This window comes from Teleopsis dalmanni, chromosome 2 (assembly GCF_002237135.1).
Source record: "Teleopsis dalmanni isolate 2A chromosome 2, ASM223713v2, whole genome shotgun sequence".
NCBI classification, from domain to species: Eukaryota; Metazoa; Arthropoda; class Insecta; order Diptera; family Diopsidae; genus Teleopsis; species Teleopsis dalmanni.
Genome location: NC_051847.1, coordinates 29,960,360 through 29,988,323, shown reverse-complemented (window position 1 = coordinate 29,988,323; position 27,964 = coordinate 29,960,360). Strand labels below are relative to the sequence as shown.

The 27,964-nt window shown below is 29.9% G+C and overlaps 2 protein-coding genes across 2 annotated transcripts; both read right to left on the bottom strand.

The window, feature by feature from the left end:
- Positions 1 to 113: 113 nt before the first annotated feature.
- LOC119680854 (growth factor receptor-bound protein 2) lies at positions 114 to 23,039 on the bottom strand. The gene is made up of 5 exons (XM_038093854.1): positions 22,487 to 23,039; positions 1,904 to 2,001; positions 1,585 to 1,704; positions 1,332 to 1,497; positions 114 to 574 (listed from the first exon to the last, which is right to left on the bottom strand). The coding sequence occupies exons 1-5, from the start codon at positions 22,562 to 22,564 to the stop codon at positions 401 to 403; spliced, it is 636 nt and encodes a 211-aa protein (XP_037949782.1). The 5' UTR covers positions 22,565 to 23,039; the 3' UTR covers positions 114 to 400.
- A 2,072-nt stretch (positions 23,040 to 25,111) lies between these two features.
- On the bottom strand, positions 25,112 to 26,822 carry LOC119674225 (putative gustatory receptor 28b). Its single transcript, XM_038085351.1, has 3 exons — positions 26,724 to 26,822; positions 25,275 to 25,442; positions 25,112 to 25,219 (listed from the first exon to the last, which is right to left on the bottom strand). The coding sequence occupies exons 1-3, from the start codon at positions 26,820 to 26,822 to the stop codon at positions 25,112 to 25,114; spliced, it is 375 nt and encodes a 124-aa protein (XP_037941279.1).
- Between the last annotated feature and the right edge of the window lie 1,142 nt (positions 26,823 to 27,964).

Sequence of the window (27,964 nt, the reverse complement as noted above, 5' to 3'; positions counted from 1 at the left end):
ATTTTTAAAATATTAAAAATATATTTTTATAATTTTTAATTATTAATCATGTGTTTTGTATTAAAGTAAACATTGTTTTTTTGTTTTTTTTTTAATTAATAGTAATTATACATATAATTTTAAATTTAGTTGCAAAACGTTAAAATGCATTTAAAAGTTATTTGATTTTGTTTTTGCATTCATTGTTGTTCTTTCTATCTCGCCAACATAATCAAATTGGTTTCTTTCTCTTTTTTTGAATTTTTACGTAGTTGGTGTTGGTGGCAATAATGGTGAGTTTGTGTGTGGATGTGTTGTATGTGTAGTTGTATTGTATATAAACGCATTTTGTGTGTATTTAAATTTGTGTTGTTTTTGTTTAGTTGTTGATATAATATCGTTATCCCCCCACTGAAGTTTATTATGAATGATATGGCGTTACATAGGTTGCTGGGAATATGCCTTTTCGATTGCCAATCTCGCCATTCCACCAATTCTCGTCAGAACGATCTGTGACGGTGATGACATCGCCGCGTCTAAAGTCCAATTCGCCGGATTCTTGTGGCACAAAATCATATAATGCTTGTACGAGCATCTGTAAATGTTGATAAAAGTATGTTAGTTGGTAACAAAACAGAGCAAGACATTAGAAATTTTTTATATCCTAATAGGACATTATTTTTTTAAAAGAATGTTAAATATAAAAAATATAAAATATAAAAAATAATATATATATACACAATTCAATGGTGTACTGAGAGTAAATTTTACCAAGAAATAGTGCCTATAAAATTAAGTTTTAGTCTGAGCATTTTTCAAAATAGGGTTGCTGAAAAACATTAAACTGAGTGTAGGCCCAGGTGGAAAGATCTCACCATCTTGTATGTTGATCCTTTTTTTTTCGAGTCAGCGCAACTGGGCACTTTTACTCTTTGATAGCTGGGAGTACTATAGGGTCCCACTTATCTCATTGACTAATTTATGTATTGCCTATAAGCTTCATGATTATTCAGTGATTGAGCTAAGATCTGCGTACCTCCCCGTGCGGAGGTACAGACGACCAATGACCGTTCTTTTGGTTGCTCATAGGGTATAGACAGAAACCTTATTGAGAACATACAAAACAATAGGACATCCTATTGCGACCTTTGTAGCTCAAATATGGATCCCGCAACTCTGCGAGACACAATGATATGACATCCTTACAAAGTGTGGGACAACATATTCTTAAACGATTATCAAGAATAAACTTGTGTTTTCAATTTTCAGAACCAGTTCCTGGAATTTATGGTATGTACCATCTTAATGTACATACACCCAAAATTATTATTCTATATACTTAATATAATTACCTCCTCTGGTATCATATCTCTTAATTTAACATCTTGTGATCGCGATACGCTTGCCGTTCGATGATATTCAACTAATTCATTTAAGGAATTAAACTTAACCACCCAAAGGAAGAATTTACCCTGTGCGTCACGTAAAACTTTAAAATGCTGAACACCGTCAGGACATCTATAAAGTGGAATAAATAATTAACAATTTCGAAAATAATTATGTACTCGTGTAAGAGAAGAATATATAACATATTAATAAACTTACTTGACAGATAATGAAAAATCACCAGGACTTGATTCACTTATACGAATTAAAAATGCACCTTCATGTTTGTTGGAGAGGAGTTTTTCCGCATCAGCACGTGTTATTCTACCATAGTACCAGCTGTTAAATAAAACATGAGTTAGCATTTCATTTCTTTTAAATATTATAGCAATTATTGATATTATTATTGTTTAGTTATATTTAATTATTATTAATAAATCATAAAGTGGATGAGATTAAAATATAACCAAGCAATAATAGTAATAATATATTTCTCATTAAAATGAGTAATAATTATATATTTTATATTTGAACTTACTCATGATTTTTCATTTCTATATAATTACTAGGGATAAGGCCTTCCTTGCCATCTAATTCAGCGCGGTACCAATTTGAGTCATCTTCCATGTTTAATATCTACAAAACAAAAACCGAGTTCATTAATTTAAGAAGACCACAAATATTATTACATTATTATTATTACATTATATATATAATGAGTAATAGATTAGATAATACTTAAGTATTAATTTTTAAAACACCATTTCGTAATTTAATTTTTAGCAGAATAACACCATCGAAGCGACTTGGGTCTTTTTCGACATCGATTCTCGGATGTCGTTATGGAGTTAAAGCTAAAGTTAAATTTGAATTATCGCTGCTACCTCACACAATGTGTGTCCGTTCGCATCGCATCCCATGACGATTTTTAACCTTTTCGTTCTGCAATACTCCATCAGTCTGATTACCTCCTGACTGGGATATAGTTCAATAGAGTCGTATGGCATATAGGTCGATGCTACCTTCTCTTACCATACTAAGATCTGGTTTGCATAGATGAGGCAATTGAATGCAGTCTATCCTCTTTCTTACCATTATGCGTGTCATTATTTTTCCAACTGTATGTGGAAGAAATAGCGTGGCAGCAAGTCCCTTTATTAGGTTTTGAACAATCCAGGGCTCTTGGTGTGATGAATATTCAGTTGTAAAACCTTTAATGTTTTCTGGTATGGGCCCGCCCACCGCCCTAACGGACTACACAGATCCATTAGTCCCATACCAGAAGCGTCTTCATGTCCACCGTGTATCCCTTCAGAACTTCACTTCGGCCTGATCTAGACCACAGTTGAGCATGGCTCCTGCGGTCTTAATCGCCTCAGCGTCTTCTTTAGGGCACCACACTGTGAGCATGACGCCAGCATTACTTGCATCACCAAACTTGCTGGAGTTAATGATCCTCCATTTCGAAGTATCTTTAATACAGCTGTTTTGCTTCTGCAGCCTGCTGAGAATACTTTCTTTGCCTACGGTAGAGTCGTAGACAAAGATCAATATTCTCTTCTCGTTGAGCAACGATGTTAGCGTATCAGCCGTAAGCTTAGCTTCTGGCCAAAGGCCTTCCAGCTTAGTTACCGTGCTGATTAGCCATGCCTTGGATTGTTGGTTTTTACATTTAATGGTAATGTAACCATTCTTAAGGCGAGCGTTGCCAATAAACCCTATGTCACCTGTTTCATTATCTAGGGAGTCCACGGCGTTCAACAAAGATGCTTTGAAAGCAACTAAGTGTTTTTCGCCAAGAGGTCCTTCGACTCTTGAATCGATGACACCCATATTGAGATCCATCCCAGCTACCTGGGCGTAGGACCTCTTTCGTCTTTCTCTTTTTCGCTTCTGCTTCTCCCTCTTATTCAGACGGATACGCTCAGCTAAGTCGAGATCAGTCATTGTCACGTTTCCAACTGTTGTGGTTAACGGCTCAGCCTTTTGCGGGGCTTCTTCGTCCACCATTTCATTGGTAACATGACTGTGATGTGTCGTGGTATTTAAAGCTAAGGTTATCAGCTCGGCCTTTGAGGCCTCATTGTCCACCTTATCAGTGTCAACCACTTTGTCTTGTTTAAAGTTTATTAAAATTTCATTAGAGTTAATTTTGTTCCCACGAGTTGCGAAGAGAAATATGTCCACCTGCGGAGAGCTTCGCATTGCACAGGTAAGGCTGTTTTAAACAGGAGGTCGCCAGGTATCCCGAGTTCGCTACTAAGATTGCTTCTACCCCAGCAGCCAAGCTAAAGGCGTAGCTGTTCCACCTTAGTTTGAGGGGTTTAATTTCTGATAGACACATTTCACCTATTTACACATTCATTCCCTGTAATCATTCACTAAAAGGGTGTTTTCCTTCACCCCCGCACGACTATCTGCGTCAAACGATAAACAGAGACATGACCGTACTTATCACTTAACAGTTGACCTGATGGATAGTCGCACTTCCCGAAGGCTGGTCAACTTAGCAGATGTGCGTAGACACCCGCCTAACTCCCTGGAGTATAGACTTAGTCTGCTAGCATAGGGATCGACTTATCAGGAATCGTAGCAAGCTACTTCGACCTGTGCGCCCTCACGACTTACCAGGATTCGTAAATACTTTACTTTGACCTGTGCGTTTTCTCTTTTAGTCGCCTTTTACGACAAGCAGAGATCTACTGAGGTGGTATTCTTATCCCGCCACCACACGGGGAAAACCTATATTAACCAGCTTTATCTAAGAATAGTGAAACAACATACGAAACGAAACGGGAGCCTGACTACCCTATCAACTATCAACCAAGTCCCTAGTTTTGCAGGATGATAGCTCTGTCGGGGTCGTTTAGCTCTGCTTAGATATTTCTGTTTGATAGACCGTTTGGCTATTACAAGTGGAATACTAATATCTGAAAAACTAATGTCAAGGCAGCAGAAGACCTAATACGCCAGAACGGTCAACATGGAGAAGAACGGTCGAAAGTGAGCTAGCTGAAGCACGATATACATGGAATGACATTTATAGAGAAGCACCAAATAGAGTCAGTTTAAAAAGAATTATTAAGACTCTATGCTCCATTGGGGGAGTGAATAATAGTAGTAGTACTTAAAGTCAGAGGGCAGAGTGCCTGCCTTGGTAGTTTCTTCTGCACTGCAGTTGCTTGAGATGTTCCTGCGTTCAGATACCCATGCGAACTGGTTACTGATATGCATAGTTAGGTCGTTAAGAGAAATATATATGCTTGTTATAACAACAAGGTATTCTAATGTGCAAGCATATATTCAAATTGAATTATAAATCACAGATTAATTTTTTTTTCTAATCTGTAATGCTAAGAATGTTTACAGATTGAATTTAATAATATAGTTTTTCTGCATTATACAATACATTATATATATATATATATATAATATTCGCAGAATTAGCAGTTGTATGAAGAAAAGCAAGCAAGATTTTCATTATTATCAAAATTATATAAAATCTTGCTTATATTATATATAAAAATTAAAGATATATGTAATAGCTGCTCTGATAAGTTTATAAAAATTTAAAAATAATTATTTTATTAATAAAGTAGTTAAGATAAATTTGAAGAAATTTCCATAACTTAACAATAAAGTTCATTCACTCAATTTATTAAATAATCCATATTGTAAATCTGAAACAATGAAGTACTTGACCTGAGAGGTTATCTCTTGCCAGAGAAGTTCTACGTTTTTCTGTGATAATTCAAATGCGGCACAAAGTAAATAATATTAAATAAAACTGGTCTGGGACGTGATTATATATTTTGAATTATTTTGCAAAATGCAAATGCGATGAAATTCTTCCGAGTCATAACAGTAAAAAATAAAAAAATCTCAGAAGTTTTTATATCGCATTTTTTCTAGTTTTTATATTTTTTTAATATTCGAAAGCTAAACAATTACTAAATTAAACTAAATAAAATCAACATGTGCGTCACATAAATAAATAAAGTCAATAACACAAATTATTTAAATATTTACTTCATACGTGATAAATATTTTAAAGATTTTTTTCTTATCTATTTTAACTTAAATAAAATTTAATGCTCATGTTTGCATACACCAAGGAAAAAATGTTAGTCATAATAGATACATAAACCAAAAAGAAAAAGATTAGAAATAGAAAAGAAAGCAATTAAATTGATCAATCAATCAAATTAACGTCTGACGTAAAGTAAATGATGTTGTTTTGGACTTGTAATAATGAAAAATCAATTTAAATACGTAATTTAATACAGATAAAGTAGTCAATTCAATCAAGTAGAGTGTGTACACCAAGATAAATGGTTTAATTTTACACAGACGAGTGTACATATATTCATATAAATCTATTTATAGAGTAATTCAAACAGCATGTTTAATGAATTTTACCTATAATGAAACGTAACTTAGCTTCTCAGATATCCACAAAGCTAGAAGGGTAAGCCACAGGTAAACAGAATAGTTTCATTTTATAATATTTCATAATAAATATCCAACTAAAATGAGAATATGACACATTCGAAAAGCACCTTAAATATATACATTAAATGATTAGATCACAAATAAATTATGTTAATTAATATGTTAAGCGGATCCAGAGCAGTTAATAGAGTAACACTTTTGATTGATGATTTAAGTGTTAGTTTAAGTGAGTTCTGTAATAATCATTTGGATTTCTCAACCCTCAACTATTCTGTAAGCAAATCACTATTATACACAGTAGTTCTAGAGCGTTATTGTGTTCAGGACAGTCAAAATTCCAATATATGTACGTAGTCAGTTAAATAATACCCATATTGAGACCCATCCCAGCTGCCTGGGCGTAGGATCTCTATCGCCTTTCTCATTTTCACTTCTGCTTCTCCCTCTTATTCAGACGGATACGCTCGATAATAATCATTTGGATTTCTTAACCCTCAACTAGGTATTCTGTAAGCAAATCATTATACACAGTAGTTCTAGAGCGTTATTGTGTTCAAGGCAGTTAGAATTCCAATATATGTAGTTAATTGATAGTCAAAATAAAATATAACCGATTTTATTATATTTAGTGGTAAACAGGTTTTAGACTATACAAATAGAATATAAAATAGAAAAATAAACATAGACTGTCATATCATATGAGCTACAATGGGTCATAATTTGAGCTTGAGTAAGCTTTCTTCGATACAAGGTCTTCACTCCAGCCTACCCTACTATATCAAAAGCATAGCGTGATTGCCGCATTACAGTGTTGTAAGGTTTTACCAAGAACTATTGGATAGGCAAAAAGTTTAATTACTTATGGTAGTGCCACTCGTTTCTTCAGTAAACTATTTACTGGTCATTTTTCAATATGCAAGTACAATCTGAACATTTTTTTCTTATGTTTTATTATAGATGAATGTTCAATGTTTTCTTGACCTTCCTGGGAAAATCTTACCATTCATAAGTTCAAGAATATGACATATATAAAGTATTATAAAGTAAAGGTAAAGTAAAAAGGGTTTAATTTATTTTTAACGCTTTCTCGACCTTTCCGCAAGGATTTTACCATTTATTAACTCGGGGTTATGACAGATTTTATGCCATCTTCAATGTGTTCTCGACCTTCTCGAAAGCATTGTACTATTCATTAACTCGAGATTATGACATATCGTCTTCGTCAGAGATTTTATGTCGTTTTTTCGAACTTCGTGTACGCATTTTACACGTCGTCGTAAAAAATTTTATATCTTCTTTTATGATTTTATGATTATCTCTTCTTTGACCTTCTTGAAAGCGTTTTACTACTCATTAACTAATTCGAGGTTATGGCATAAAGTCGTCACCATAATTCTTAAACATTAGAAGTTTACTTAAATTTAAATAAAAATTACAAAATTTCTCTAAATTAATACCGTTTTCGATTGGTAGATCTTGAGTAGCTTTGTTAATCGAGATTCGCTTTTATTACAATTTTTATTTTCCATTGGTAAATCTCGAACAAATTGTATAACAATCGAGATTAATTTATAACACTCTAGATATTTTACCAGAGTAGCAAGATTAAGCTGAAATAAACAGCTGTTTAATAGGACTTGACAAATAAAGTATGATTTGATTCGATAAATGCCTTTATGAAAGATATAAATGTCTAGTAACATTTCTACAAAAATTTTAGATTATTTTAAAAATGTTTGATGGGCAATAAAATGTGACAGATCGGTAGTAAATCTAGATTAAATCCAGATTTACCATTCGAAAATGCCATAAGCATCATTTATAGCGGATAGTTAATAGATCTGTTCCACGAGCTACTCGTAGTAAGTTTGAGTAACACTGTGTATACACAAGTGCGTTCCACCAGCAAATATTCGAGTGAATTTTGAGCATCTGAGAGAGCGTAACATCCCTGTCGAAATTCTACATAGACTTTAATTGTACATTTTATTTCAAGTAAAATTTGTGTTGATGTTTGAATCAGCTGTTTTTGTTTGAATTTAAATTTTTGTATTGTTTATTTCCGCGACATTGGTGTTCTCACCAGATTTTACACAAAGTTGTTTCATGATAATCTGTGTAAAGAGCGAAATTTGGCAGTTTATTTGTGTTACGTTCTCAGTTTGTACTTTACTTGAGTTCTACTTCGTGTAGCTCGTAGAACATACCTAATATGTATACTACTGGCAGTACAACCAGTACATAAAAAAAGACACGACTTAACGAGCAAGATAAAATGTAAAGATTTAAAAATTTTTCTTTACTTTTTGATAACGTCTTATATTTTAGTGCATATATCTAGGTATGAATATATAGTGACTACATATATCTATTTTAAATTTTTATTTATAAATATTACGAATATTTTTGCATTGGGCAACAATGCGTAACAACAATTATAAAATATTTGAATTTATTTCCCGACATGAATTTTAAGTTATTTCAAAATTTCGCTTTCATTGTGGGGGTGTCGAATTTGGTTCAATGTAGGTTTCTACTTCAGTTGTCTGCTCATTTTTTGCCAAATTATTTCAAATTGCCAGTGACAAATGCAATTCATAAAGATGCTTTTTGTATATTTAATATTTTGTAAATGTCGATTATGCAAACATACAGGCTTTGTCTACTTTTTTGTGGTCCTAACAAACAACAATGTGTGAGTAAAAGTGCGAACCGCACATATTCAAATATCTAACAAAAAGCTATTTAAGGCCAAATTTAAAGATTTTTTTAAATTTGCAATTTGAGATAAAAATTATTATCTTTGCTTTGTAATTTGTTATTTGGGACAAATGTTTTTAAAATATTTTTAAAATAGAAACGGTACTGAGGAGTTGCTCAAAATTTGAGAGTTGACAAACAGCTCAGATTTCATTCATTGTAAAAGAAGCGAACGATGAATCTGAACATTTTTTTTTTTCTAAAATAAACAATCAAATTTGCAAATACCAGATGGAAAAAAAAATCTATTTAATCTACTAAAAATATCGCATTCACATTTCCATAGCCAAATTTTGAGTTAAAAGCGTAGGTTCAATTTATAGATTCATGGATTGTTTAGACTGAATGTAGCTTATGTCTTTTGTGTTTTGTGTTTTGCGTTTTTTATAGCGATGACCAGATACCCAAATATTTACGATACATTTATTTTATCATGTGTACGAAGATAGACAGACATGCAAAAAGAGGCCAAAATGCCACATAGAAATCATCGAAAATGCCAAAACATACGTTAGAGAATGGACGAAGCCACCGCCACCGCCACCGCCACACATTGTAGCTATTGTAAATAAATAAAAGCGATGCGTAGAATGTATCTTTTGGCTTCAAAGTAACGCAGCAATTCAAATGTGTATAATTTCCACATTTTTTATGTTTATTTTCCTTTTGCCGCTTTTAATTGCTTTGGCGGCAGCGGCAGCGGCAGCGGGAGCGACAGTGGCGGCTTAACAATGTCAATTTTCACAATTTCTACAATTTTCACAATTTTTTTTAGGTTGAGATACATTCATTTTGTGCAAAGCGGGAATAAAATATTATGTAAGTAATTTTTAATGCAGTAATATGAAATGGGCATGGCTCAGCTCATAATTGCCCCTTCCATCATATCACATCACATCATATCACATCACAAGTGAATTCAATAACTAAAGGAATGTAATTTAATTTCTTTTGAAATAGACAAAAAAAAAAAACAAAAATGGAAGCACATTTCCATCTAACTTCAAAAGATTCTATGCAGTTATTTAAAATTAATATTAAATGCAAGAATATTTATATGTAAAAATAAGGATATTCACTACAAGCCCATACATATGATAGTTCTTTCTTCCTTCTTCTTCTTATTTGGCACTATAGTCCAGTGTGAACCCTGGCCTCCCTTGATAGTTCTTTATAAAGAATAATCTAGAAGTATATACGACGGAATTAAATGTGTAGGAAAATTTTATACGAAACCAGATAGGATGATTTATTATAAAATATTCTTTAAAAGTACATACAAAAGAATACAATTTATAGGAACAAATCAAATCTCAGAATGGTTACAGGCTCCTCGGAGAGGTATGCAGATCTGAGGTCAATTATTGCTTAGTCTGATGAAGTGATAAACAATAATCTAGTCAAGGCGCAAAGAGGGGTTTTGAAGAAATCTCGCAGTTAATAGAGAGTAAAGTGCACTGACTTAACTAGCCTCAACATAATATAGGAACATTCCCTATAGCAAGATAGAAAGATTTTCATAACCTAATATGAAGATTTCTATAATAAGACAGAAGTATTTCTATAACAATAAACGAAAATTTCCATAATAAGACAGGAATATTTCTAAAATAAGATAAGAATATTCCCGTAACAAGATAGGAAAATGTGAATAGATTACTATATATATGTCTATTTATATTAATTAAAAACACCGATTTTAATGTTTAACTCAATTTTATTTTATTGTTTTATAGAACTATTTTATAGAACTATATTACATAACCAGATAGGAAGATATTCATAATCAAATAGAAAATTTCTATAATATATAGGAAGATTTCTATAACAATACAGGAAGATTTCTATAACAATAAAGGAAAATTTCCATAATAAGACAGGAATATTTCTATAATAAGATAGAAATATTCCCGTAACAAGATAGGCAAATGTAAATAGATTACTATATATATGTCTATTTATATTAATTAAAAACACCGATTTTAATGTCTAACTCAATTTTATTTTATTGTTTTATAGAACTATATTACATATAGGAAGATTTATATAATAAGACAGGAATGTTTCTATAATAAGACAGGAATATTTCTATAATAAGATAGAAATATTCCCATAACAAGATAGGAACATTTGCATAACCAGATAGGAGTATTTTCATAAACAGATAGAAAGATTTCTATAAAAAGATAGAAATATTTCTATAGGATATATATTCTATTCCTATTTCCTAGGAATAGGGTATAATAGGGTATATATAAACAAAATATGAAACCAAATACGATAGTTTTTCATAAAGAATATTTTAAATGTACATGACGAAGGATTTTAATTTATACGAAGCTATATGCAAGAAAACGCCAGATGAAAGCAGATTTATAGGAATATTAGCATAACGAGTCGATAAGTGCAATAAAACATAATACTTATATATAAAAAATATATTGGAAGTATTAGCGAATGATTTTAATTTATACAAAGTTATATGCAAAGAAAACGATAGATGAAAGTAGATATGATAATTTTTAATGAAGAATATATCAGAAATTTATGGATATATCAATTTATGGAAAGATTTTTTTATAAAAATATTTCAGCAGTATTGACAAAGCAATCCAAATTATAGGCAGATATCTTTAAGAACACGTTAGATGAAATCAGTTAAGATGATTCTTTATGAAGAACATATTAGGAATATTTGAGAAGGAATTTAAGTTATGAGACGATGTCTATAACATGAGGATACACAAAATCGTACGTGATAGTTCGATACACACATATTTGACGACAATTTGTCGCCACATCCCAGCGAAGTGGCAAATTTCTTTCAATTCCTTTTATCAAATCTTTCTATTCATTGCTCTCCTTTTCCTCAAAATTTTGTCCACCAACTACAGAATTCATCCCATACCACCCCATCTTATAATTTATTTGTGTGTCTGCTTTTCAGGTTATCTGGTTGAACTACAACGACAATAAGACGCTGCAGTTTGATTACATTTAATTCATAGTCTCATACAATGAATGCATTGCCAAATACTATAGTGAACTTTAGTGTCAATGACGCAAAGTAAATCAAGGTGTGATTAACTACTGTTATGTTTAAAAGGTGGACCACATGTTTCTGTTATAAAACCATTTAACTTATAGATATTATACACTTTCAACTTATAGATACTTTTCAACTTGTTTGTATATTTTTTAATATATGAGCAATTTCCTTGGTTAGTTTGTGCAGCATTACAAATGAAGAACCGAATTGGAATGCCCGAGAAATATTCCTAAATTTGAAACTCATATAGTATAGTTTAGCTATATCTTGTTTTTACTTCATTCATTACTGAAAATTTTTTAAATTTACTTATCTGGCTTCTTGTTAAGACCTCAGGATTGATTAGTTTGAACAGAACAGAATATCGGTGATATAAGTTTCTGTTGATATCCAGAAACTGCTAATACTAGTTGAAGTATACTAATATCAAAGATTGCCCTATATAATTTTTACTCCTATTTACAACAGGATACATTATAACTATATACAAAATATAAAATTTATATTTAAAAATAGTTATGTATAGTATAGTACTTGGCACAAATGCATAGTACTCACTTGTTAATATTGGACTTCAAAATTCAACTGAATCATGTATAATGTATGAACATTAAGAAATGGGTTTATAATAAATAAACGATACATATTCAAATAAGGCAAGAATATTAATATCATCTATCCATGTAGGACCTAAGCTTGTTTTACAACGTTCCTTCATTCTTCCATCCACCAGTTAACGATTGTATCCCCAGTTAAGTTGGGTATACTGTAAAGTATCAACCACAAAATGTATGCCCTTGTTGCTCTTACTAATACTATAATATGCGGTAACCGAACTCATTACACATGATCGTGAATAACATTATGGCGTTTGCGATTGCTTAATCTGGATTAAATCTAGATTTTTTCTTGATTCGTAAAATTTTGTGGTTCAAAGATCACTTTTGGACTAAACTAATATTTTTTTAGTAGTATTAGTAGACATTTATATTTTTCATAAATACATATATCGAATCAAATTAGAGTTTATATGTCAAATCTTATAAAACAGTTGTTAATTTCAGAGTTATCTTGTTACTCTCGTAAAATAAATAGAGTGTTATAAATTAATCTAGGGTGTTATAAATTAATCTAGAGTGTTATAAATTAATCTCGAGTGTTATAAATTAATCCCGATTGTTTTACAATTCTCTCGAGATTTACCAATTGAAAATGAAAATTGTATTAAAAGTAAAATTTTTGCGGTTGATAAAGTTACTCCAGATTTACTCTTCGAAAACGGCATTAATGTGTAAATTGCTTAAAATAATCTGATCCCGATCATAACCATGGAAATCCATTGTAAGTTGTAAAATGATCAAATTTTGAAAGTATTTTTTAGTTATAGAATGAAATACAACATAACTCAATTGATTCACTGTAAATTTAATAATTATTCAGTGTGCTGGATCTCGTAATTTTATCATACCCAGTGGGTATGAAAGTTAACAAGTTGTTAATAAATTCTGTCCAATTCTGACATGATATACCACATAGCAATAATATATATATATATATATATATATATATATATATATATATATATATACGCATATAAATATATATTTACAGAACGCATATTTTTCATAATCTCATGGTATATTCCAGATTACATATGTCATAGAACGGACTGAGCATGAAAACATCATTTAAGAGTGAAAACAATGCGATTGTCGTTGGATTTGGTATTGATGTCGTCGTCGCGGTTGGTGTTAATTATCACAAATTCATTAAATACAAAATTGTTTCCACAGAAATTCATAAATTATCTATTTTCAGTAGATTTTCGCATGAGTCATTTCCATTGTGAAAAAACAGCAGCAGCAGCGATACTCAGTCGTAAGTAGTAAATTAAGCTCTCGTAAAATGAAACTTTCAATTACAGAGTTCGTAGATAAAAAAAAATTTAAATTTGTAAAGATAAATGTTTTTTAAATTTATTTACATTTTCAATTAGTTTTTGTTCATAGTTCGGTTGGGGAATTTCTGAAATTTTTTGTCGCCGTTTTGTTAATTTTGATATATTGTAGAATAAATCTAATTTTTTAAATGGCAAACTAATTTGCTGCAGTTAGTGAACAAAATGACATTACCGCTGCACTTACTATCTATTATAAGATATATATATAAGGTAATTTGCGAAATCATCTACAGACAAATAGAAAATAACAGATATAGCTTATAAAATTCATAGTCACGTCTTTCTGTTGAAATGCAATTTTAGAAAATTAAGATTAGGTTACTCAAGGTTAGAATAGATTATTAGCTAGTAAAGTTACTTATGCTCGTTCTCGTAATTCTCATACCAGTTCAGTAAAGCCGAATGTATATTTATTATACAAAGTATACGGATTTTATATTTTTAAAAATGGTATTTTTAAGCCACCACCAAGTCCAAGTACCACAAAAAAAAGCAGATGTAGTTTTCTTTTTTATAGATATGACTTTTCTTATAAGATTTATGAGAATCAAGTAGGATACAGCGACCAAGGAAATGATAGAAAGACGGAGTGCATCAGGACTTAGAAGAAATTAACATAAGAAATTAAAAAAACAAAAACAAAAAACTGGGAAGAATAGAAGACTGTTGTCAAATAGGCTTAGGTCCTACATAGACTGTATAATCACAGATAATGATGATGATGATGACTTTTCTCAAAATTTGAAAGGAGATATATATATATAATATATATAGATATATATATATATAAGTTTTGTGTAGAAAGTTTTTGGAATTTATCATTAAAAAACACGATTAATGATACCACCCCACATTTAATTTCTGTAAGTGGTTATTACTCTTATGCAGGGTTTAAAGGGAATCTGTTATTCAGTGTGTTTACATTAACTGTTTTTGAAATTATACGTTTGAGCGTTCTGCGTTGGCACAAACCCATAGTTGCGCAATGATTTTTGTGCAAAAAAAAAAACTTAACGACTGTTAATAGACCATTCATTCTGCTTTTCGAGCCGTTGGTGGCCAAAAAAAATTGCAGACAAAACTGAAGACCATATTTAATTTGGACTATGGACTATACATTTAGAATTGACGTAAAAGCTGGGATAGTCATATTGTATCGGTGGGGTCATTTTAAATGTGCCAAAATAAATTTTAATTCATTCATAATTTATTACATATTTTATTAAGTAATTCCGAATATTTTGTACACTGAATGTATATGCAAATGATGTACTTTAAGCATATATTTTGCAATTTAGATATTGTAGATATTGTATATATGGTAATTTGATTCTCATTCCAATATAGCAGTAATATTATATTTGTAATAATAATAAAATTATGGTAGTATATACTCTTCGATAAAGGGCTACAGAATATGTATTCATATGATATATTTTAAATTACATTTTTGAAGGTTATTAGGTATTGCAGATACCTATGCTATTTTAATTCCTAATCCAGTATGTACTCGTAGACATACTGAAACATCAGTTACATAGTGAAACATAGATATTGTATTTCAATTTTTATACCAGATTCAGTAAAGTTAATACCATAGATGTTATAGTTTGTAAAGTTTGTAAAATACAACATATGCTGTATGTATACTACATTGTAAATTATTCATGTTTTTCCAAAAAGAAATAATAGCAGATAGGTAGTTATGTTGTAGTCACTCTAATACCATCGCGACTCAGAGTAAGGTGTTAGACTTTTAATGGACAAATAGATAATGAATTAAACTTTGTTTATATTTGAAGTATCTAGTAAAAATGTATACGTACTAGGTATAAAATGTTCACATAAGTTTCAGTTCCTAATTTGATATTTACAAAGTTGTCATTAAAGACCCGTTTCCTTTAATTATGTTTTTAAGCAGTGATATCGAAACATCTAAGGAAGAAGATGATCTACTACTAATCTTCTTTTATACATGCACCATATGTATGTATTGCATACTTAACATATGTGTGGCTAATTTGACACTTTGTGTATTCTTCCTATACGAGTAGGAATAATCTGGGCTAAGAAATCATTTTCTCCTGATGGAGGCAAAACCGTATTTGCCGATAAACGTATAGAAATATACTAAAAATAACGACCAAAATAAAAGCTAAAATTCTTAAAAAAACAAAACCGTCTTTAAGGAATCACCTTCTAAATTTCTTTGCATTTATCCGGCTGATGGGATATCTCTGAGGTTGATACCCTCAGGAGTGAATTATGTACCGACAATATACTCAAAGAATTGACTTGTAGCTACAGAAATAGTTGATTATGTGCTCATGATGGTGACAGAGCTCCAGTTATTGATTTTTTGAGCTCAATTAGCGATCATATCTAATACTAGAGAGAAATAAATAGGTAAATAGAGGTAAATAGAGAACGGCGATGAAGTAAAAAAAAATTAATTAAATCCCTATATTGCAAATTTAATTTTTTAATTTTCTTCATTCATTATAAATCAATGTTAAATCAACTATAAATGCCATAATTGAAAACCGCAACCGATATCATCCCGGTAAGTCAAAAAAAAATAAATAAATAAATAAAAAAATAAAATAATATAGAAAAAATTAAACAAAGAAACAAAACGAATTAAGCTCAAGTGTAGGTAAGAGGCGAATTAAATAAAGGAGAATATGGAATAAAAAACTTGCTAAAGCACGAGAGCCACTAAGCACTAAGAGACAGACAAACAGGCTGGCAAACAATTGAATCTATGGAAAACCGAATAAATAAAGACGATATCAGGCTAAGTCACCACTTAGCAACCAAATGCATATGATATGGAAACAGCGCACAAAAACAAAAAAAAAATAATGCAAAGCAGGAAAAAATACAACAAAAACAAAAAATTATACAAGAAAAAATTTACAAATCCAAAAAAAGGGGAAAAAAAAACAAAAATTCTGTATTCCTATGAACTTTTAAACCAGACCCAGACAATTGTTGGCTGTGTCAGATACCAGTACATGTAAAGTCAGCAGACGAAGGGCGGCAGTTTTAAACGTACCTACGAGTATAACAGTGTTGGCACTGAAAATATTGTTGTTGACGATGTTGTTGATGGCACAAGTTACACACATGGACAACCAGTACAACAACACCAACACCACCAACAACAACGCCAACAACACCAACAACGCCAACAACGCCAACGAGCGACATCAACAAGGGCAACAACAGTAAAAGCAGCAATGGCAACAACCAGCAACTTTACCTAATGGCATTGCACTTACACGTAAACGTGCTGTTGTGCTATTTGATGTTGCCAGTGGTGTTGTGCCATTATTCGCTGCTTCGGATGGTGCTGATGCCAGCTGCCTGCTGCCTGATGCCGGTACTCGTCTTGGTGTTGGAGTAGCAATGAGCTTTAGTTCTGTATTCCCACTCTCCTAGTTGCTGTTGAAATATAGTTTAATTTTATATTTGCTCGCCTGCTTCATGTGCAACTGCAATAAAAATCTAGGCTTGCGGCATATTGACAACGACACTTCTACTGCTCCAATCGCTATTTCGTCTGGTGCCGGGGCATCAACATGCGTCAACGGAGTAGTGCCCGAGTATTAATGCAATTGTTGATATCTATTACTTTTTTTCTACTTCGTCGTATGCATTTGTGTAGTCCTTAATTCTATTTTTCACATCCAATTTGATGATGCATTGAAGCTTTTGAATTGAACTTTTAAGGATACTCTGGTATGCACTCGAAATACTATTTGTGGAATAATACATAATTTCTATTGTTGTTAGGTAGCACCTATTATTAAACACTAAAACTAGATGATATCGTAGGTAAGTATGTGTTAAATTCTTTAGTATGGTTCAACGATTAAATTAATGACCTTTAATACTTAAATACTTAACACTTAAAAAATATCTTTGAGTTAAGAACTTCAATAATGTTTCAACCAATAAATTTTTATAATGCTAAGATAACATTTAAAAGCGTATAAAACTCCTAACGCATTGTTGATATAATCTATGTCATTCTATCGACCTTGCAATCAATGAAACTCCGATGGGAATGGTGAACGACTGTTGGTAGTCGTATATCTAACCACATTTTTGGCTAAACTCACAAAATCTGCAGTTATGGGTGCTGTTCTATTTTATCATTTCCGTGAGGCTCAGTAAGAGAATGCCAAAGTAAACCATCCGGCCACAATTTTATCCAAATCGACAATATTGGCTGTTATGGATGCTGCTGTATACTCCCATTTCCGTTGATCTCAGTAAGCGAATACCAAAAAGAAACTACTTTTCTATTCGGTTTTGGGTAACCCAGTAAGCACATAGCACATTTTGCATATACTATTAATAGGGGAAAGGAAACAAAATGTTTAGATTGCGTATGAAATGAAATAAAGAAATAAGGTTAGGTGAAATGAGGCAATAAAACTATTAATCACTTCATCCACCATCGCAAATCAACTCATAGTGATGGGTTGAAGATCTTCAGATTGTAGTCTGAAGGTTCTCATATGTAATACTTCATCTATTGTCACATCAGTAAACGGTTCACATATGAATATAAATTGAACTTTCAGAAGTTGTTGTCTGCAGAAACCTATACGTACAATTTTACCTATTGTTAGCGTCACATTTTGTCACATCAATGATCGATATGATATATAAAGATTTGGTGGGATTTAGGTAATGGTAAAATAATGAGAATTCGAGATAAACTGGAGTTGTAGAGATAGAGTTATCCAACTTAATCTCATCTATAATCTATAATGCATGAATTCTAAATAAATATTTGTTAAATTTTTGTAATTTTTAGTCTATAAATCCCCATTTGGTATATTTTATTTTATCATTACTTATTTGTGGGAATTAATTGTCAGATTTGGTAAAAAGTAGAATAAAAAATTTGGATGAGTAACGAGCAACAGAAGAGGTAATGGAGTGACTGTATCAAGACATAAAAACTTAGCCATATTAGCGATCGAAATGATTAGTCAATATCTTTTAATTTTTCAAAAGTTGTGAGCTGCAGATTCCATTATTTAGCTTTTCAGCCGTTCGATAATTTTATATGGATTTTATATTGGAATATGAAATAAAATAATGTAATAAGAGAATGTAATTAGAGAATAGCTGAAGTGGAAAAAGAACTGATAGAATCTAATCCCCATCAGCCTTAGATAACCAAATCATAAAACAATATTTGTCAATTTACAGAAGTTATAGTGTGGAGATATGCATATATGCCTTTAGTTTTTCAATCATTTGTTAGCTAATTATTGTAAATATTGTGAATATTTGGTAATGGATTGAAACAATTTAAAGAGAAAGGATTAAAATTCGAAATAGATAAGATTTAGTATTGAATTTAATGTTAATTAAGACATAATTATCTTATATTCTTAGTAAATGGATTCATGGAACAATATTTATCAAATTGCAAAAGTTGTAGCTTGCAGGTCCCCGTATTTAGTTCTTCGACCTCACGTTAGCTGTGTGTGGAAATTTGTGATAAGACATGAAATTAAGTGGAATAAGAAAATAAGAATCAGTGAGGAACCAGAGATAAGATTATGGTGTGATTAAATCTAATCTGAATTCAAATATATGTTTCGACCTTTAGTTATATGCGTTATTAGAGCTTTTTAAAAACATGTTATAATGAAGCATATATTATATATATCAAAGCAATGTAACCCTGTCACCTATAGATCCTTTGATAAAAGATTATTGTTACTTTTGTAGTAACTACAATAACAAACATTTATCATTGAAAACCCACATTAGCAACATTATTGTATTAAGCAATTTTACAACAGACGCATTTAATGGGTGAGCAGAACGTCATTTGGCCTAGTTACATTTCATTAGACACATTTCGCCTCTGAAAAGTTCAATGACCCTTTTGTTTGTTTACTTTATTCATTTAACTGTCATTTTATTTTACACATATTTGTAAATAACAGTGTTTATAATATATATGTAAGCTTGAATTTGAGGGAGGTTTGAGTGGAATACTTTATCCTTTGTAAAAGTACACATTTTCCTATTTAGTTTTAAGAGTGAACGCAATAATTGTCTCTAAATATATTTTTGAACTTATTATCTTTAAGCATTTTTATTGCAATAAAAAAAATTATTGAGAATCGGAATTGATTTGAAGATTTTATTCATCAAATTTGGACAAGCATGTGTTGAGATACAATTCTTTCAGGTGTTTCAATATAGTTCAAGGCTATATATGCCTTGATAAGGCTATATGCCTTGTTTTGATAAGGCTATATATGCTTTAGAAAATTAAAAAATAGGGAGTATGGTGCTTTTTGTAGAATATTTTTTAAATTGTCAACAAAATTTATATTATAAACTTATATATTATAAATTATTAAATTTGTTACTTCATTGAACAATCAGTTAAAATAATAGTGTTCTTTAAGTGATTTAAACCGAATCGTAGTGCTCAGTGCCATATCAATATAGAATTAGAAAAAAATTGGAATAAATCTCTCAATATTCTAGTAATTTTTTTCCCCGAATATATTACTATATTATTAGAAGAGACAGAGATCTGTGACATATGTATATTGCGGTTTACTATGCTCTGAAATATACCATAATCTATGACATTATTTTATTGTTTAATTATCAATGAAAAGTAAATAAATGTGAGTAAATGAAGTCTAAATCTAACACAATCCCATTTGAAATTTAACCTGACAGCTTTAGTAATTACTTTCTCGTAATTTCTATTTTCTTGAAATATTATTATATTATCAATTCTAAGATTTGGTACTGTCATCTGATGTTTACCGTAATCTATGACATTGCTTTATTAATTAACAATTAATAAAAAGTTAACAAAAATGTGTAAATAAATAAAGTCGGAAAAAATTATTATTAAAAGAAAAAAGCTATTATAGATTTCAGGTTCTTTTCAGAAACTTTTTGATATTAAAAGATTAATACAATTTTATGAGACACTATTATAGGTTTTAGGTTCTAGGCTGAAACTTTTTGATATTGAAAGGTCAACACAATCTTTGAACTGTTATAGGCGTCAAATATGAACAGATCTATACCATGAGACATATATCTATACATTTGAGACAAACTATCGCTATCGCTCATATATTGGATTTCGAGTATTAGTTATATTGTAGTAAAAAATTAGAAGATTTAAATAATTTTAGAATCAATCTCTACATTATACATTGAAACAATATTTAGTGATGTATTGTTAATATGAATACATTGAGATAAGATTAAGATATCACAGATCTTAATAGATACACACCTCAATTATGTAAACCAATTGGTAAAAAAGTTTATATCTTTTTTCATTAGAAGACCTTGTGTTTCTAACAGTTTAGACATATGTATACTCTTTTCTCAATTAATACCGGCAGAATAAAAAAGGAAAAATTGTATAACATGATATAGGTCGATCTGAAGTTAAAGAGTCAGAAAAAAGTAAAAAACATTCTGCAAAGTTTATATTATAATTATCAAATTATTTAAACAAATATTTTTTAAGTTCGTGGTGCTTACATTATCAAGAGGACACTAGGAAAATGATTTAAACTAGCATTCTAAATTAATTAGAAAAAAATTAAGAATTTATTCGCTTAATTATTAGTTTCTTGCTTCATTAATATTGATAGCTGATATGCACATTCACACAATTTGTTTATTACGATATCTTATTGACATTTTTAATTAATTAATCTTTTTACTAAATTAAATATAAACTTTATTTAAATGATATTATATAGAATATATATTATTATTTAAGTTAATGAACATTTTAATGATCACACAAAATTGTATCAAAACACATATGGGACATCTACGGGATATTGTTCATTAACTTATATAGTATTATATATATATAGAATTATATATATAATATCAAGTATTATATATATTGGGTTACAGTTGAATGCTTAACCCATTGAACTGCTTAATTTTGACAGAGTGTACTGCACGATTTGCATTATCTCTAGGTCTTCAGTTAAAAAGAAATTTTATTAAAATCTGTATTTATCCCTATTTCTGTATAAATTAAACTCAAAAATGTCTTCCTCGTAGTAGACTTACTATTCAGTTAGAATAGCGCTTTTTGAAACTGAATATCTAAAGCTGTCAAATGGATTCTCTAACTTTGTTCAAGACTTTTCAATTCTTAAGTCTGACAGTATATTTATTGTATTATTTCACCTTAAATATACGTTTTTATATTTATTATAAATATAATACCAGATAATACATATATGAGTACACTTTTATTGATCACTTAACACATTCCTAAGAGAACTCTGTAAGTTGTCTTCTTTCCATAACTCACGCGTTCTAGTATGACGACGTCTAGCAAATTATAGTTTGTGCTTAATATTAATAATTATATTTTACATAAATAAGTGAATGTGAATAACAGATATTGTTTGCGTAAAATAAAACAACATTATTCCGAGATGAGTCACATAAGATTTACTAAAAAAATAAATGGAAAATAAAGTTCATTTAGCGCGTTATCGAGTCGAGTATCGAAAAAAGCAAACAACTCCACCTTAAGAAAAACAAATTCTTGGAGATTAAATTATTTTCTACACAAGACAATTAAAATGTTTTTAATAAAAAAATATGTTATATACAAACAATAAGTAATTATTTGCATAAATTGATTAATGCATTTGTTTTATAGAAAAACTTCTTAAGTAAAATGTTTGGTAGACGCATTTTAATTTTTAGGGCAGTGCCCTTGCTTTGTGTGGATCTGGAGTTGGATATTTGTTGTTATAAACAATAAATGAAGCTGCGCGTATGTCTTTTTAATTTATGCATATTTCTTAGCGGCAGACACAATGGAATTTTTATTCTTGACTTACCTTTAAAATTTGGCTTTTGCGAAAACTGAGTTCGTCATCGGCGGTTGCTGAGAAATCGTGTTTGGCAATTGCTTCCATTGTCGTCTTGTATTTGAATTCCTATTGCTGTGTTGTTGTTCTTGTTCTTGTTGTACCTGAATTTTTTGTTTATTTCTATATTGTGTTCCCGAATTCACAAATATATTGTATCAGACTTCGTTGGTTTATATATATGTATATATATAGATATATCTATTATGTTTCATAAAAAAAAAATTGGTGTTTGATTCTTTTCGTTTAGACTTAATTAATTGTTTCCCCCTTTTTTCGACTTAATAAAGTAATAAAGAACACACTATTTTCAATATAACACTAAAAGCAATTATTTATTTTTAATATTGCTCAAATAAATATCAAATTTTTTATTAATATTTCACATGCTATATATGATTTCCACTTTTTATGTATTTTTGCTTTTTTTCTTAATTCATTTCGCTGGGTTCTATTTAAGGAAATACGAAAATACTGACGAAAACCGAGATATAAAATGAAATAATCAGCATCGCATATGACTACACACGCACATAGTTGAACAACACTGCCAGCATAGAATTTTATTAAAGAAATTATTTTAACTATTTGAGAAATTTATGCAGTGTTGATATAATGATTTATGTATAATTAAATTAATAAAAGTGATTATGAAATTAAAAATGGTTAGTAATTAGTTGAAGTAAATTAACTTAAGTTATGCGCAAAGTTCTATAATAATTAATATATAAAATAGTACAGATAGTACAGTACGCAAAAAAATTTCAATTCAAGTGCTATAATTTCAAACTGGCAATGAAATGTTTCCTTTTTATTTACTTGTCTCTCCTATACACGACATTCGTTGAATGTTGTTGTTGTTCGGCATATTTGCATTACCTTTTAAGTCGGTATTATTGTTGTTGGTTTACAATGCCGGACGTATGAATTTTCTTACTGTATTTTGCTCTTTATTTTTTGTGAAAAGTTTTTTTAATAATTGAAAAGAAAATATTTTTAATAATCCCATTTTATTATTAGGAGTGCATTTATTTTTTTTTATAAATAACAAAAACTATTAGGTATTAATTATAATTTAATAAATGTTTTAATATATTAGTATTAATTAAAATAATTAATTGTTAATATGACATATTTATTAAAATGTTTTTGTAATTTTTACCGTTCTTAAGTCGTTTATTTAACACACAAAAATTATAAAAAAATTGCATTTATTATGTTAATATTTTTTATTATATTTTTAAAAATAATTAATAATACAGATATTACGTCTACTTCGTCAAATTTAGAATCAAATAATAATTTTTTGCCTATGTGTACTGGAGGTGGTCTATGAAGTAGACCGAAATATTTGATTTATAAATATTTTTTAAAAATAGAAATAAATAAACGACCGGAACAAAAATGAAAATATTAATTAAAATATAATTAATTAACAATATAGTTTGAATTGAGAGGTTTATTTAATTTTTTGTGTTCAATTACAAATTTAAGTCTATATAATAATAAAAAATAATAAATTTATTTTCAAAAAGAAATTGCCTATAAAAATGAGTAGAAATGATTCTGTTACACTGACTTTCAATCGGAAACTAATCGGAAAATAAAATTTAATATAAATAATACATAAATTTTAATTCAAAAGAATTTTATTATTACTTTAAATGCATATAAACTAAATAATTAAATTACATTAAATTTATTCGAAATGAGAGTAAAAATATTTCATTGCTTCAAAAAATAAAAAAAACTTAAGTAAGTAATGACAAGAAAATAGACAAGAAAACATTTAATAATTATTTGAAATTTATTTAAAAGAAAATAAACACATAAATTAAAAACATAATTTAGTTCTGAAATTAATTTTTTAATTTGTTAATTCTCAATAAGTTATAAATTTTAAGAAATGTTGTTGCGTGAAAATAATTAAAAATATTAGTTCAATTTTTTACCGCTTGATTTTAATGGCGCTGTTGCCAGTATGTTGATTAAAAACAGTTAAGAGTTGAAACTTATTAGAAATTGTGTTATTTATTATTTTAAACGGAAATTTTTAAATAATTAAATTTATATTAATGTACATTAATTTTTATAGAATATTTTTTTATTATAAAGCAAAGTTTTGTAATTTAATTTGTGATAAGTAAAAAAAGTCAAACTCAACGCATAATTGAGCAATAGTCGTTGGCTACAATAAACAGAAAAGTAAAAAAAATTTGTTAAGAGAATATATTTCAGCAAAATTTCGCATTATTAAAAGTCATTGGATACTAATTGGCTAATATAATTAGACCATATTGAGCGCCGTTCAGCATGCGTGCCTATGCCCAAAAACTTGTCTATAGAGATACGAGGGGTGCCAGTTCGGTTATAGTCCACAAAACTCATTTTTTTTGTATTCCACAGTGCTCTCCAACTAAAATCAATGTATGTAATTATCTTAGTATCTTGGTATCTAATTCTTTTAGTATATAAGTAGTGAGATCTTCACACATTCAATTTTTTTTATATGTATTAATTTATTATTTTTTTTTCAAAGTAGAATAATATTTTATTGAATTTTATATTTTGTTACAAATGTTATAATAATTAACACTATATAGTTTTCTCTGGAACTGAAGACGGTAAGGGCATTTTGTTATTTATATTACTAAAGTAGAACTGTATTATTATGACCAAATATGTTGTTACAGCACCAATAATCTATGGGCAATAAAAAATGTGAGATAGATTAACAAATGGAGTTTTAGGGTCTTACCGATGTTATAAGTTTGTAGTTCATATCGAAAAAACCGGCAGCTGTAAAGTTATTTTTGCGTTGCATCACTTCAATTGAAAATATTTGTATTATTTGATAAATCAAGCTCACTGGTTCCTCATCGCTTCGTGGTTTCAATTTATGTAGTAGAAGACCTGTAGTTGACATCTGAAAGTATAGAATAATATAAGTTTTCATGTACATATAATAAAAGTATCTGGTTTTTGTAATATTCTAGAAAATTCTGCAATGGAACAGATTGACTGTTAATATAGAATATAGAACGATAGAATATAAATAAGTTGAAATAAAGAGAATAATAAAGCAATATCAGTGTTAATATTAACTTCATTACCGAATAAATTAATAAAAAATAAAGTCAGTCAGTAGAAATTATAGTTTAATAGTTGATAACTTTCATAGGACAACTTGGTTTATGTAGTACTACTTTGCATAACAGAAGATTGCAGAAGAATTGAGAGTAGGAAAGAGAATCATAGAGAGGTTTTCAAAGCAGAGAAGTATAATAGCATACTTGAAGAGATAAAGTCAAAAAGAGAGAAGAGAAACGAAGAAGAAATACAGAGCAGGCGAAAAGAAGTGGAAGGTCATGAGAGCCTAAGAAGAAAAAGAGATCAATTTCATGCTACAGAAAAATCTCTGTCAAGAAAATGGTTTGATTTTACTGAAAAACTGATGAATCACAAAAAACAAAAAAAAATTGCTGTCAAATGATGAAAAACAGATAATGGAAGAATAGGATTTAAACTGGAATATGTGGATATATTATATAAAGATAATAATAAATAGATTCAAAAGAAAATGGAGAGGACTGATAAAAAATTAATTAGAAAGATAAAAACGGGAGTAAATATTACGAGAGAGAGCGGGAGAGAGAGAGAGAGAGAGAGAGAGAGAGAGAGAGAGAGGGGTAGAACGATAAAGGATAAAAGAAATGATAGAGAGCATTATAAGATAAAAGGAAGAAAGTCTTAGATTTAGATATGGATAGAGCTGAATTAGTATAAAAATAGTAAAAAGAATTATAGACCAAGTTAAACTATAAAAGAAACTAAGCGTCAAAGATAAAAGAAGAGAGAGAGACGAAATAAAAAAAGACTGGGTCTTAAGATATAGATAGGCTATTAGAGCAAAAGACGTAGAAACTATCAAAAAATGTAAGAAAAGTAATTAAAATGAAAATACAAACAAAGGAAAGGTAAGCAAGTCAATGATGTTATGATGTGGAGCAAGCGATAAGTACATCTGAATGAAGATAGGATTGGAAATAAGGATATTGGGAAAGAAATAGACACAGTAATGTAGATGTGATTAAGAAAGTGTAAAAAAAGATACGTATAAAAATAACACAACATGAATAGAGTACAGCGGAAAAAAATGCAAGGAAAAGGAAAGGAAAAAAAAATATGATATAAAACACCGACTTACCGAATCCGCTGTGACGCAACAGGCCCTAACGTTCAGTCCAATTGTTGCAATTTGTAGTAGAATCCAAGCTACTATAAAAAATATCTGATAGGTAGGCATGTCCAACGAATGCACTATTAGGGCAAACAAATTATAGCTTTGCATTGTGATAACCGCAAACGAAACTGTAGTCATCAGCAACAAATGCCAGGAAAACATTTTCATCACCAGATCCACAGCATCTGCCGTGGTTATGTAAATTTGGAGTAAACTCTGTAAAATCTCAGAATGCAAATGCTCAACTCTTTCTTCACACGGAGATTTCGTGACTGCTGTCAGTGGAATTTCCGAAACTGAATGCAATGGTATTGCTTTTTTCGGATGAACACCTTTCACGTATATTTTTAATTTATTATTGATTGAATCAAATTTAGTTCTTAAAATTAATAATAAATTCAAAAACTGAAATTCCTTTAAGGACAGCAACAATATCGGCAGGAAGCATATAAACCAAAAACAAGAAGTAATAAAACCAAATGTCTTCGGCATAGGATGTATAATGACGCAATGACCCATGGATAAAGTAATTGGCACTAATAGAGCAGCGGCAAAAGTACGGAATAGACGACTCCGTAAATCGGTGTAATCGATTTTAATGCCGATAGTTGTTGTCAGCAAATGGTCGATTTTGTATATTAAATTGCATAGCTTCATCGTTTTTTTTAGGTTATACCAGGCGGTACAAATGGCAACAATGCCGAGCAGGAATAGTGTGACCACCTGAGCCCAACTACACACATACGATATGATGCTATTGCCATATAATTCCGAAAAATTCTGTAACTTATGTAAACGATAGACACCAATGACAAATCCAGCTGTAAAATATAGTTATTCTTTATCATCGGAAAAGTATGTAATGTAATGTTGAAATATTTTACCAAAATATAGCACCGCACAAAAGAATAGGCTTACACAAGCCCACAGATCCAACTCGATTTTTGTGAATTTCTTATGCAAAAGAAATCTTTTTTCGATTTTTATGGGCACATAGCCCAAAAGTTTAAAAAATCGTAAGAAAGGATATAAAATATATGAAAAATTACTGCTTGGAAAATTTGAAAAAAAATATGATTTCAACATCGTCCTTATTAGATATCTCACTTTTGAAGGCACACCTTTATAGTTATAGACCGATAATGACCTTTAGATGTCACATTCAATATGCTAACTAGCAACAAACTGTCCTAATCACTTAATTT

Coding starts and splice junctions, on each gene's coding strand:
- LOC119680854 (XM_038093854.1), bottom strand. CDS start 22,564: ATGGAAGCAATTGCCAAACACGATTTCTCAGCAACCGCCGATGACGAA. Junction 2,002..22,486: donor GCAAAAGCCAAATTTTAAAG/GTAAGTCAAGAA, acceptor TTTGTTTTGTAG/ATATTAAACATGGAAGATGA. Junction 1,705..1,903: donor ATAGAAATGAAAAATCATGA/GTAAGTTCAAAT, acceptor TTTATTTAACAG/CTGGTACTATGGTAGAATAA.
- LOC119674225 (XM_038085351.1), bottom strand. CDS start 26,822: ATGCCTACCTATCAGATATTTTTTATAGTAGCTTGGATTCTACTACAA. Junction 25,443..26,723: donor GTTGCGTCACAGCGGATTCG/GTAAGTCGGTGT, acceptor CTATACTTTCAG/ATGTCAACTACAGGTCTTCT. Junction 25,220..25,274: donor ACTACAAACTTATAACATCG/GTAAGACCCTAA, acceptor TATTGCCCATAG/ATTATTGGTGCTGTAACAAC.